General features: G+C 37.8%; 1 protein-coding gene across 5 annotated transcripts in view; it reads left to right on the top strand.

The window, feature by feature from the left end:
• The window catches only part of CTTNBP2 (cortactin binding protein 2), a 182894-nt gene extending 176250 nt beyond the window's left edge, over positions 1-6644 (top strand). For 3 of the 5 annotated variants that reach the window (XM_036010846.1, XM_036010845.1, XM_036010847.1), the window contains 2 exons: positions 530-632; positions 5528-6644. In XM_036010846.1, coding sequence (XP_035866739.1) covers positions 530-632; positions 5528-5772 — 348 coding nt within the window. In that variant the 3' untranslated portion in view covers positions 5773-6644. The remainder of the gene's footprint in view (positions 1-529; positions 633-5527) is intronic. The other 2 variants (XM_036010844.1, XM_036010848.1) reach the window with 1 other exon arrangement.
• Positions 6645-14061: the final 7417 nt, after the last annotated feature.

Below are 14061 nucleotides of genomic sequence, written 5' to 3'. Positions count from 1 at the left end.
ATGCTGATATCTGCAGCAAATTGGACCAAAGTTCCTTGATAAATACCTTTTTTTTGAAAGGGAGCATAACTTGGGCAGCTCCCACTGGAAGACTCGGCTATTTCATTTGACAAGTCATAATCTCTAGGACCAAATAGAATCACCTATCTCATTTAACCTTCTGAAAATGAACTGAAACACTTATCCACTGGAAAAATAAGGTAATGAATAAAATGTTGCAACTTTTATATTCTTTTTTTGCCAACTAATTTTTATAGGGCTCATCTGCTCATCTCCTTCTGACTTTTTAAAGTTAGATTCTCTTCCCTTAAAGGCTGTTTCTCATGCATTTGCTGTTAGTTCACAGAAGACTTCAAGTCTGCTGTGTGAACAGGACAAGATTTGAGGATACATTCTGTAGAGCTACTGCACATCAGGGAAGAAGAGAAAGATAACACTTCTGCTGGTTTTCCACAGTGATTTTAAATAGTGCCTTAGGTGTGTCACAGTGTAACTGTGAAAACATGACTTGATTAATTGTATTTTCCAGATTGCAGATTCCAGGGATGATCTAAGGAGGTTTGATAGTCCAGGAAACAACCCTACATTTTCAGCAACTATTAAAAATCGAAGAATGCCAGTGTCACAAAAGGTAAGTGTTCGTTTGCCTCCAAAATCAAGCAAACAGGAATTGCTTTGGAATTGACTTCAAAAATCTTCTTTCAATGTAAATGACAAAATTATTTTCAAACCACAACTATGAAGTAAATAGAGTAAAGATAAATGTGTTCATTAATTAAGCAAAGTTAGAAAGTTTAGATAATAGCTAGAAAGAATAACCAGAAAAGAATTACTATTTTTTAATTTTCTATTTGATACCTAAAATTTTACTCCAAAATTGTAGGTGTCTTTTGAGGTCCTGATTTGTGTATGCCAAAACTGGAAATAATGTAATTTGTGTCTTCTTGGTTGTTCCATTTTAAATGTATTATTTTTCATTTGAGAAATGTTAAGATTTCCTGAATTTTTAGAATTTGGAGTTAATTAGAGCAAAGGGCTGAGGGATCACATAAAGATCTTTTTATATGTTAAGAAAATTTCGTTTTTGGTTTAGTTTCTTAACTTGCCCGAACATGCATTGTCTCAGTGAGAGGCTTTCCTTTAAAAACAAGTCAGAATGTCAAACTGAAGAGCCAGAATTTCAAAAGACTTCATCATTAACCTCTCAAAATAACTTCTACGATTGGTTAATAAATGCCAAAAGATGAGCCCTGGCTGGCGTACCTCAGTGGATTGAGCGCAGGCTGCGAACCAAAGTGCTGCAGGTTTGATTCCCAGCCAGGGTACATGCCTGGGTTGCAGGCCATAACCCCCAGCAACTGCACATTGATGTGTCTGTCTGTCTGTCTCTCTCTCTCCCCCTCCCTTCCTCCCTTCCCTCTCTAAACATAAATAAATAAATTTTTTTTAAAAAAATGGCAAAAGATGGACCAGCATGGTGCACCTGGGTGAAGAGGAACAATAAAACTAAATCTTATCCAGTAGTTACTCTGTGAGGATGCAGATTTCATAGAGGCATTTAGTATTATATGCTTTGCTCACCAAGCCATGTCAATGGGTTCACATCCTGTTCTCATCCCCTCCCATGGTGGCTCAGAGACCTGTTGGGGGGAGTGCAGAGAGCAGGATTATAAAGTGAATGTGGTGAGACCATTAAATTATTCATCCTTATCCGATCACCTGAGAGCCTTGAGCTCCTGGGTCCATGTTCTCTCACTGCTTTGTTAGGTTTCAGTTCCGATGAGTTACATGTGAAACTGTGTGAGTTGTGTGTGTTGGGGAAAGGAGTGGGGCCAGGAAGTATTGGCAAGACTGAGTCCCACATAAAAATACATAACATGACTATCTGTGAAGATGAGCATGACCTTTCTGGCTCACTTCATCACGTCTGCTTTTTCTTTCTTCGAGTGGCAACAGTTTAGAAGCATAGCATAGTTTGGGGAGCATGTAAGGGAGGATGAAAGGAGGTGACCTGAGGTCACTACTGAGAATTCTGGCTGGAGAATATTTTGTTCAGGAGCTGTCCCTGAGCTTTGGCTCAGAGCACGTTTCTTGGCCTCCAGGACCGCTCTTCAGGATTCCTTGTGGGATAGGCAGTGCCAGGAGCCGTGAAGATCTAGGAAGAGGAACAATGAGCCACCATTTCTCCACAGGGCTGTCACTTTCTACATAAAAATGCTGACTGGTAGTGACCGGCTGCCTTTGTTTATATGTCAAATGGAGACAGTTTTGTACCCCTACTTCTCTGTCACATGAACATGTTCGGTTGCTACAATAAGGTACTACCCATAAAAAATAGTACTGAAGGTGGGATAAGTTCTGGGAAGCTCAGGGCTGCTTTGTTTTAAAAGGGATATATTTTTAAATGGGTCCTTTAATACTCTCTGGGCCCTTAAAAAAAGAACCATGTGCTTGTTGAAATGTGAGTTGATGGAACCATATTAGGCGGGACTTCCCAATGGCTGGAAAATGTGTTTCCCAGAAGCTGCCAGCAGAGGGCAAAGTAGCGCTCACTTGGCAACCTTCTGAGGGTTTGGCAGGCTCATTCCCTTTCTTTCCTTAGCTGGCATTTCTTGGTCAGATGCCCAGTTTCTTCTATTATCAGGAAGTAATTCCCTTTAGAAGTAAGAGCACTCTGGCTTACTTGAAATCATTTATCCTGTGTAGCCCTAGAGGAGCTTGGCAGCCACCATTATACACTGGAACACAGGAATCAGTAAATTACCCTCCTACTCTTCATTTGTCATGATACAGTTCCTTACTGCTATAGCAGTAAGAGAACATAGTGGGGTTTATTAATTGCGTGGCATGTTAGTAACCCTTCTAAATTAGAAACAATACACACGTATTTCAATTGCCAATAGAAAGAGAAGATACTAACAAATGTTTTCTTGTCATGAAAATGCAAATTAATCCCTCTAAAGCAAAAGTCTTTGGTTACATAAGCAGATCCACTTGAGGATATTTTTTTATTCCCCAGTGCTTGACCCATGTTCCCTAAAGGTTCTGATGTAATTCATCTGAGGTGCAACCTGGACAATGGCGTTTTTAAAAGCTCCCTGGTGGTTCTTAGGTGGAGCTGGGGCTTAGTTAGTTAGACCCATGTCTCTAAAACATAGCTCTGCCCTGGCTGGCATAGCTCAGTGGATTGAGCATGGGCTGCAAACCAGTGTCGCAGGTTCGATTCCCAGCCAGGGTACATGCCTGGGTTGCAGGCCATGACCCCCAGCAACCGCACATTGATGTTTCTCTCTTTCTCTCTATCTCCCTCCCTTCCCTCTCTAAAAATAAATAAATAAAATATTTAAATAAATAAATAAATAAAGCATGGCTCTGATCTGTCATCCTTATTTCCCACCCCATTTTTTTCCTCCCAAATGTATCTTTAGAGGGGTTGATACACCTTCTTGTAACTTATTTTAGGTGTAATTTACTATTCCCATATCCTACACCTCTCCATGTCTGTCCACCCTTTTTCCTACCCATGGAACCCTTTCACTCCTCTTCACCTGTCACAACCCTATACATCCTTGAAGCACCATCTCCAATGCCATTTTCCCTACAGCATTTTCCTTTACTTCCTGCCCCCTACTTTTCCATCTAGAGAGCAGAGATTATAGCATCCTCTTAGCTTCTGGCAGATGTTCAGTATTGAATGAATGAATGAACAAACGAATGAACAAACAGCTATAATTTAACAATATTTATTTCAGACTACTAATGGGCAGTACCTTGCTATACAAACTGAGGTTTTCTTTGAACTGAGTATGCACAACATTGATAGTAACCATATATGTTTAACACAGAGAACTCTTGGGTTTTAGCTCAGGAAGTAGTAAACACTTTTAACTTTCTTAGTCCCAGGCTCCAGTACTTTTTAGCTGTGGGGAAAACACCTCACAACCTGTGCTTGGCTGCCAGAGTCTCAGGAACATTGCTGTGTGTGTCAGTCATTTGCTCTATCCTTATACTCTCAGCCCTGAATTAAATCGTTAGCCTCACTCAGCAAGTGATTCTCTACACTCTCCTGTCCTGTCCTCATACCTCCAAGGACTGATTCAGCCCCACATACCCATGCCCAGCTTCCACACCCTACCCACGTTTTAGCCATTATTGGTGCTTCCTGGTAACTCCAGTTCACATGAGCATTTCCTGCCTCCAATCATAAAGATGCAACTCCCTTGCCCGCATGACGCAGATGAAGTGGCAGACAAGCAAACAACACATCATGTGTTGCCTTCACTCTACCTGGACCATGGCACTACCTCTGATTTCCAGAGGGTAAAAGATTGTGGCAAAATTTTTTACAGTTACACCCACCTCTCTTCCTCATGAGTTTTATATACTCATTAGCTGTTATCCTTATTATAACATGTTGTGTCTGCTGAATACTTTGTGTGTTGAATTTGGTTTTAGACCACATTACAAAGTGGGATTTGCCTTATTAGGCCTGTGAGTCAGTCACATTTTACAGATTTAAGAAGATACCCAGGAGAATCCAACTATCAGCTGAGGCCAAATTGTTACTTTCTATTAAGTATTTTAAGTTCTAGTTTTACATTTTAAATCTTTTAAAGATTATATTGCTATTTGGTTGTGTTATTACTTTTAAATTTAAAACTAGGGAAAGTACTCAATGTCAACTGCTTCCGAGGCATTTGGAACAGCTCACTTAGCAACTCGCTTCACGGTTGCTGGTTGGTGGAATTTAACACAACACAGGGGAAGACACCTTGAATAAAAGTTGGGAGCCTGAGGCCTTGTGCCAGCTTCATCACTGTGTGACTCTGGGCAGACAGTCTTACCTATCTAGTGCACAGTTTCCTGTGGGAAAAATGAGAGACATGGACCAGATGGCCATAAGAATTCTGAAACAAACACTGGAGAAATGAGAGCAAACCTGGAAGATTTGGAGCCACCTAATCATAGCATCGTTGCACAGAACCTACATCACTATGTGGGTGCCATTAGAGCAAAGGCATTTCTCTTTTGTGTTCTCTGCTGTATGCCAGGTACCCAGCACAGTGCTTATCTTAATATTAATGCTCAAAAAATATTTGTTGATTATTATTGAATATTAGTCCAGTTTTTAGTTTACAGATCTGAAAGTAGAAAGCAGAAAAGCTAGGTGACTCACTCAGAAAAGATAGGTGATACAGTTGATTTGTACAGCTGCCTACAAATAGTTGGTCCAGTTTGATAATTTCTATGAAGCTCTTCTTGGTAAGGAGATCCCAGACTCTTTGGCACTTGCTTCACTGACTCCTGTATCTCACACTTTTCTAACACCACAAAGGGCCTGATGAAAATCACTAAGTCATTAGGAAGTTAATCATTCAACTTCTTCTCTCCATTGTCTTTTGAACTGTGTTTCAGGAGAAACTCCCACATGGTGCTCAGATAGAGAGAGGAGGAAGTGTTAGGACTGATACTAAAAGTTGGTAACACTGTCAAATGTGACACTTGTCTTTTCTTTTTCTTCTCTCACAGGTCAGTCCTCTCAGCAGCCATCAAACTATGGAATGCAGCAACAGTAAATCAAAGACTGAGTTGGGTGTTTTAAGAGTTAAATCTTTTCTTCCTGTTCCTAGAAGTAAAGTTACACAGTGTTCCCAGAGCACCAAAAGAAGCAGCAGCAGCAGTAATACAAGGCAAATAGAAATAAACAACAACTCAAAAGAAGAGATTTGGAACTTACATAAAAATGAACAAGTAGAAAAACCTAACAAATAGGCCTGCCTACAATATTCTCTCTCTTAACTTCAATATATTTCAGACATAAACCATGGACAACAAGATGTAAATACCTTTAAATGAATAAAATATTTTCACAGCAATATGAAGTATCAGTGCGGGACCACTATTCAATTTTTTGTAAACAATGTATTTATAATCAACATTTTGTTGCTTTTTTTTTTCAGTTCTGTAGGATTGAACTTCAATATCAAGAAGTTATGCCAACTTTCCAAGTAGTTGTAGAATAGAATTATTGTAACAGTTTTAATCAACATGTTCAGGGGGTATTAAAACAAAACGGTGTACTGTATATCTGTATATATGTATATATTTAAGAAAGTCCATGAATCACATTGCATACTACATGTTATAAAATGTGTACAATGTTGACTTGGATAAAGTGTGCCATTTTAAATAGCATAATTTTATGTTCACTTGATAAGGAATGACTAGAATGAGGCAATAACTAATCATTTCTAAACAGTTATTTTCCATTAAAAGCCATATTAAGTATTTTGCCTGTTAAATTCTAGTTTTATGTTTTAAATCTTTTAATAGTTACATTGCTATTTAGTTGCATCATGTATATTTATGCTCATGAGTTTGCATTGTGACTGTAAAATATAAAATTATATAATGCAATAAAAAGGTTATCTTATAAAAAGTTTCATATGTAAGTGGATATCAAAAAGAATTGCGTAAGTGCTTCAATAAATTAATTCAAGTTAATTCTCTTTTCAATTTAATTCTAGTAGTATAATTGATACTTTCTAGAACTGTTTCTTTTAAAGTTACTAATGAAATTACCCTTATACAACTCAAAGTTAAGATGCTTTGACATCAAATAAAATATTGAATTAGTGAAATAATTTTGCTGCAGTTTCTATCTATAGCTCTAAAAGTATTAAAAGCTCTTTCTTGGTCAGAATGGCTAACACTGAATTACACACATGCCTTTATACTATATTAAACTCAAATTACTACAAATGCAGTATCTTAAAAAAATATGTAGTCAAGATTATGCCATAAGGGATGACGTGGAGGAAAGCCTACCAGGAAAGAACTCAGTTCTAACACATGTCAGCATTTGGCCTGGGCTTTACCCCTGCAAGGAGAATCCTGGAGGTGTACAGCTCAGGCAGTGTGTACAAGGAAGTGTGCACTGAGGTGGGTGGGTGGGTGAGGGGAAGAGACTAGAGAAAATAGTCTTAGGTTTGAACCCAACTCCTTTGAGCTGAACTCAAGTTCTTGGTGCTCCATGGTATTTGATACTCTCAAGTGTTTTCACAAGAAGACTAATCTTGGGAACAAAACTGCTCTCAAAATCATAGACCAATACCTAATGTGTTTTCTCCTACTTACAGACACCTGCTTAGACTGTATCCATTTTGAATTCTTAGTGATTAGTCATTGTGTTTTACATTAGCATCTTTTCTGAAGATGAAGGTCCCATTAGTGTACTAAGGACCAGAGAAAACACAACCGAAATTAGAATACATTATTCAGAAGACATATAGTAGCTGATCCATGCAGTTTTGATTTGTCAGTAAAATTCTCTATGTGCTTTTTTTATGATGGAATGGCAGACTGCAAGATGTCTAAGGCATTTAGATCCAGGGCTTTCAAAAGACAGGTACAGACCTACTGTCATTATAGGAATTTAGTTACTACTAGCAAGGTTTTTGAAAAAATAAAGTGACAGAGAACATTGCAGTTTCACAGTCAATAAAAGTAAGAACTGTTTGTGAAGCTTTTGTTTCCAGCATGTAGATGTATGAATACATGTACTGGGTTGTGATGTCATGGCCAAAAATCTTTGAAAGGCTATACCACATAAGGGAACCTAGCGGTGGGGCTGGTTTGTTTGGGAGGTAAAAGGATCATTAGTGATAAACAGATTTGGGGCCGAATTAAACACTGCCATTTATTAGCTCTGTAGACAAAGAAATTATTTAATATCTGATCTAGTTTTCTCAGTAGTAAGATATGATGGTGATAACCCTCTAAGTTGTCCTTGACCATTAAATGAGATAACAACAAAATGTTCCTAGTTACCACCTCACTGATAAATAACAAATTTACCTCAGAATTCTATGTGTCATTCCAACATCTTTTCAAGGTATAATCAGTTCACAAGTACTGGCAGCTATATTTTAAGCATCAGATTTTAAACTATAGCAGTATAAAATAGCTAATTGACAGAAACACCTAATTGAAAATTAGTAACTATAAAACACATTACAATTACCAATTTATGTTAGTGTGAAGATGAGTTTCTCCAATAGGCTAATACATTTTGCAGTTGCTTCTCCAGTAAGGAATTCATAAAATTTTCATTATTAGTGAGGAAAATTAGCCAGTTTTCATAGAAAAATTCTCATGTTCACAAATATATTTTAATAGATTTTTAAAAGATTTTTATTTGGACTTCTGGCAAGATGGAGGCATAGGTGGACGCACCATACCTCCACTCACAACCAAGATTGGGACAACAACAATTTAGAGGCAGAAGAACACCCAGAACTGACAGAAAATTTATCTGAATGGAAGTCGGACAGCCAAGAAGTTGAAGTAGACCTGTTCATCCAGACCGGTAGGAGGGGCGGAGAGGAGCAGCTGGGTGCGGGGTTGAGGCATGGAGAACAGGGAGAATTGGGTGAGTGAGGCATCTGGGGCACGAAAGATCTCAGCAGGTGGACCCTGAGTATGCAAGCAGCACCTGACAGACCCAGTGAAGCGGCAATTGTGGAGCAGGGCAGATCACACAACCCAGGATCCCAGGAAAGGGACTGAGGTCCCACAGAGAGTGGAGCTACTGCCATTGTCCCCTCTCGACCCTGCCCTCACATACAACGTCACAATCTAGCGACTGGGGTTCCCAGCCCTGGTGAACACCTAAGGCTCCACCCCTCACCATAACAGGAATGACCAGACACCCCCCCGCCAAAAAGAGAAAGAGATGGCTCAAACAGAAGAACAAATCAGTGCCCCAGAACTCATCCTTTGGAGTGACCAAGAGAGAGCTAACTTATCAGATGCACAGTTCAAAACACTAGTGATCAGGAAGCCCACAGAATTGGTTGGTTTTGGTCGCAAATTAGATGAACAAATGCAGGTTACCATAAAAGAAATGAAGAAAAATGCATAGGGAAGCAACAGTGATGGGAAGGAAACTGGGACTCAAAACAATAGAGTGGACCAAAAGGAAGAAAGAAACAACCACACAGGAAAGAATGGAGAAATAAGAATTTAAAAAATGAGCAGAAGCTTAGGAACCTCCAGGACATCTTTAAACATCCCAACATCCGAATTATAGGGGTACCAGAAGGGGAAGAGGTAGAGCAACAGATTGAACATGTATTTGAACAAATAATAAAGGAGAACTTCCTCATTCTGGCAAAGGAAATAGACTTCCAGGAAGTCCAGGAAGCTCAGAGAGTCACAAAGAAGGTAGACCCAAGAAGAAACACACCAAGGCACATCATAATTACATTAGCCAAGGTAAAAATGAAGGCAAGAATCCTAGAAGCAGCAAGAGATAAGGGGACAGTAACCTACAAAGGAGTTCCCATCAGACTGTCAGCTGATTTCTCAAAAGAGATCTTACAGGCAAGAAGGGGCTGGAAAGAAGTATTCTAAGTCATGAAAGGCAAGGACTTACATCCAAGATTGCTCTATCCAGCCAAGCTTTCATTTAGAATGGAAGGGCAGATAAAGTGCTTCTCAGATAAGGTCAAGTTAAAGGAGTTCATCATCACCAAGCCCTTATTTTATGAAATGTTAAGGGGACTTATCTAAGAAAAGAAGATTAAAAAAGAAAACATGTATAGTAAAATGACAGCAAACTCACCATTATTAACCACACCTAAAGCAAAACCAAAAGAAACTAAGCAAACAACTAGAACAGGAACAGAACCACAGAAGTGGAGATCACATGGAGGGTTAGCAACAGGGGAGTGGGAGGAGGAGAGAGGGGGAAAAAGGTACAGAGAATAAGTAGCATAGATTGTAGGTAGGAAATAGGGGGAGGGTAAGAATAGTATGAGAAATGTAGAAGCCGAAGAACTTATAAGTATGACACGTGGACATGAACTAAAGGGGGGGAGTGTGTGTGAGAGGGTGTACAGGGTGGAGGGGAGTGAAGGGGGGAATGAGACAACTGTAATAGCATAATCAATAAAATATATTTTAAAAAGATTTTTATTTAAGTAAGTTTTACTGATTATGCCATTACAATTGTCCCATTTTTTCTCCCCTTTATTCCCCTCCACACTGCATCCCTCTCCCACCAGCATTCCCCCTGACCCCCAGTTCATATCCATGGATCATACATATAAGTTTTTTGGCTTCTACATTTCCTATACTATTCTTAACCTCCCCCTATTTTCTACCTACCATTTATGCTACTTATTCTCTATACATTTTCCCCTCTCTTCCTCTTCCACTCCCTTGCTGATAACCCTCCACGTGATCTCCATTTCTGTGATTCTGTTCCTGTTCTAGTTGTTTGCTTAGCTTGTTTTTAAGGTTCAGTTGTTGATAGTTATGTTTGTTGTCATTTTACTGTACATGTTTTTTAATCTTCTTTTTCTTAGATAAATCCCTTTAACATTTCATATAATAAGGGCTCAGTGATGATGAACTCCTTTAACTTGACCTTATCTAGGTAACATTTTATCTGCTCTTCCATTATAAATAGCTTTGCTGGATAGAGTAATCTTGGATGTAGGTCCTGGCCTTTCATGACTTCGAATATTTCTTTTCAGCCCCTTCTTGCCTGCAAGATTTCTTTTGAGAAATCAGCTGACAGTCTTCAGGGAATTCCTCTGTAGGTAACTGTCTACTTTTCTCTTGCTGCTTTCAAGATTCCTTATCTTTAATCTTGGCTAATGCAGTTATAATGTGCCTTGGTGTGTGCTTCCTTGGGTCCAACTTCTTTGGGATTCTGAGCTTCCTGGACTTCCTGGAAGTCTACTTCTTTTGCCAGATTAGGGAAGTTCTCCTGCATTATTTGTTCAAATAAGTTTTCAATTTTTTGCTCTTCCTCTTCTTTTTATGACACCCCTGTGATTTGCATGTTGAAATAGTTAAAGATATTCTGGAGGTTCCTAAGCCTCTCCTCATTTCTTTTGAATTCTTGTTTCTTCATTCTGTTTTGGTTGAATGTTTCTTCCTTCCTGTCCACACCATTAATTTGAGACCCGGTTTCCTTCCCATCACTGTTGGTTCCCTGTACATTTTCCTTTATTTCACTTACCATAGACTTCATTTTTTCATCTAATTTGTGACCACATTCAACCAAGTCTGTGAGCATCCTGATCACCAGTGTTTTGAACTGTGCATCTGATAGGTTGGCTATCTGTTTGTCCCTTAGTTGTATTTTTTCTGGAGCTTTGATCTGTTCTTTCATTTGGGCCATTTTTTGCTTTTGTTTTTGTTTTTGTTTTGTCTCAGCATGCCTATTACACAGTAAGGGGAAGAGTTTTAGGTATTCCCTTTCTTTCACTTTTAATAGCCTTTGCTTTTTCCTCTATTTTGCAACCATACTCAACCAATTCTATGAGCATCCTGATTACCAGAGGTTTGAACTCTGCATCTGATAGGTTGGCTGTCTCCTCATTGCTTAGTTATTTCTCTGGAATATTTATCTGTTCTATAATTTGGGCCATATCTCTTTGTCTCAGCACACCAGTTTAGATGAATGTTTCCTCTTTAACTCCTTGGTTGTCAGACTTCCATACAGTTCTGTCAGTTTTGGTTGTTTTTACTTTTTAAATTTTTTGTTATCCTTTTGGTTGTGCAAGGAAGCAAAATGTATCTATCTATACCTTCATCTTGGCTGGAAGTCCCACAAATAAATTTTTCCTGGGTAGTTAATAATAATTAAATTTGGTTGCCTAGCCCTAGCTATCGCATGGTTTAGGCACCAGGTGTTAACAACTATGACCCATTACAGAAGTTAGGTGATGCTTCCTGAATTCTCTCACAGTGCTTTTGCAAAATCATTTTTTTTTCAAAAAGTAAAAAATCCCATAGGTGTCAGAGGTGTAATTAGTGAATAGATACACTCACTTTAGAATAGCTTATTTTTCCTTTTACTATGAATAAATATGTTTAGTTGTGGACCAAGATGTCAGTTAAGTGTTAGTTTGAGAGAAGGAACACATTGTGAAGGGATATGCACAATTACACACTATATCCACTCTTCCTCTAATAGTCAAGACATTTGAATATCAAGAGGCAGGAGCTAAAATTCTGACTACAAAGCTAACTGAGATGATACTTAATGTCTCTGGGCTTCAATATCTTCAGTGGATATATTAGAGAATTTTTCTTGTTCCCAGGAAGATAAACACAACAGAAAATCAGAAATCCTGATAGTCATTTCTGTATATTCTCATACCTTATAAAGGTATCAGCTAAAATACCATTAAAGTTATTTGGGTTATAGTAATAAAATGAAGAAAACATTTCTCCTGAGCTAATTCAAAAGTTTGCATCTATTCAAAGCACCTTTTAATAGGGGTAAAGGTGCCTTCTGTCTTGGAGCTTATAGCCTATTAGGGTGAGATAGTAAATGAATAAACAAACCAAATTAATTTCATGCCCTGTATGTTCTTTTAAAACATCAATAGAGTGATGAGAGAGCTCTTGGTAAAGGTCATGGAGAAAAAATACTTCAGGGAAGAATAATTCAAGGAAAGGTCTTCAGGGACCAAACATTTACTTTGATACCTGAAGATGAAAGGGATTGAGGAATGTAGAAGCCAGGGAGAGAGAGCACTGGCGGCTGCTCTAAAAAAGTAATAAATAGGAAGGAGGCCTGTGGGCTTGGAGCACATTTAGCCACAAGAACAAGAAGAGACAGAGGTGGATGGTTTGACAAATACTGGATTTTAGAAGGCTCTGGCAAGAATCTGTATCACAATGAGAAGTCACTGGATGGTTTTAAGCAACTGTCAGACATTCATTTATGTTTTTAAAAGACTGTTTACAGTTCAGTAGTGTCCAAAATGTAATATTAGCCAAGAATGTGAGTCACATATATATATATTTTTTTTAATTTTCTAAAGTAATCTTATAAAGAAAAGTTAATTATAATAATGGTACATGTTATTTAACCCACTATATCCAAAATATTATCATTTCAAAAACTAATCAATATAAAAATATTGAGATATTTTAAATTATATTCATACTGTTTTTAAAAGTAGACTAAATTTTACATAAAAATGAAGACTTATTTTTTAGATAAATGAAAATTTGCTCTCATCAGCAGATCTCACTACAAAAAATATCAAAGAAAGTTCTTCAGATAAAATGGTTGATTCCTGAGCAGTACTTGGACTACAGTAAATAATATTGTGATAAGTTTACACAGTGATAGATGATTAGTCAAATTAGTGAAGTGATCACATTATAAGTTATCAAAATGTCAAATCACTATATTGTCCACCTGACATTAATATAACCAATATAAGATTATATTCCAAGTACACTTAAAATAAACAAATAATAACACTTGGACCTTAACGCTCAAAATGAGCAATGCCAGAAATCACATGTGAGTAAATAAAAACTTTTTAAATTATCTAAAAGTAATTATTTAAGGGAAAAAAGTAACAATCAATGAATGATGGAGTTTATGACATAAGTAAAAAAGTAAAATGTATGACAATGGTAGCGCAGGGGATGGGATAGGATGAGGGAAATAGTAGTTGTGGTCATTGTGGTTCTTACAGTACACATCAGAGGTGTCAAACACTTTCACCAGGGGCCACATCAGCCTCATGGTTGCCTTCAAAGGGCCAAATGTAATTTTAGGACTGTATAAATGTAAGTACTCCTTAACAGTTAAGTAAGAGCTTGCCACTGTTGCCTGACAGAAACAAGGTGCCAGGCTGGATAAAATAAGGTGGAGGATCAGATTCAGCCCACGGGCCTTATGTTTGCCACTCGTGGTATATGTGAAGTGTTGAAATATTATTTGAAGGTGCAAGGTAATGAATTAAATAGGAACATTGCCAACTGAAGATAAATTACTAAAACCTGTACTTAGCAAATCAACAGTGTAGATAAAATTTAAATAATAAAAAATAATCAATTAACTGAACACAGAAACCAAACATTTCACAAGAAAAGAAAACCAATAATCCTCGTGGACAGAGATACAAACATATTTAATAAAATATTAGCAAATAGAATCCAGCAGCACATGTTCATAGGAGTATAATTCACAATAGCCTAGTGCTGGAAGCAACCTAAGTACCCATCAGTAAACGAATG

This window comes from Phyllostomus discolor, chromosome 10, assembly GCF_004126475.2.
Source record: "Phyllostomus discolor isolate MPI-MPIP mPhyDis1 chromosome 10, mPhyDis1.pri.v3, whole genome shotgun sequence".
Lineage (NCBI taxonomy): Eukaryota > Metazoa > Chordata > Mammalia > Chiroptera > Phyllostomidae > Phyllostomus > Phyllostomus discolor.
The sequence above is the reverse complement of the archived record's forward strand: the minus strand, read 5'-3'. Positions and strand labels throughout refer to the sequence as shown.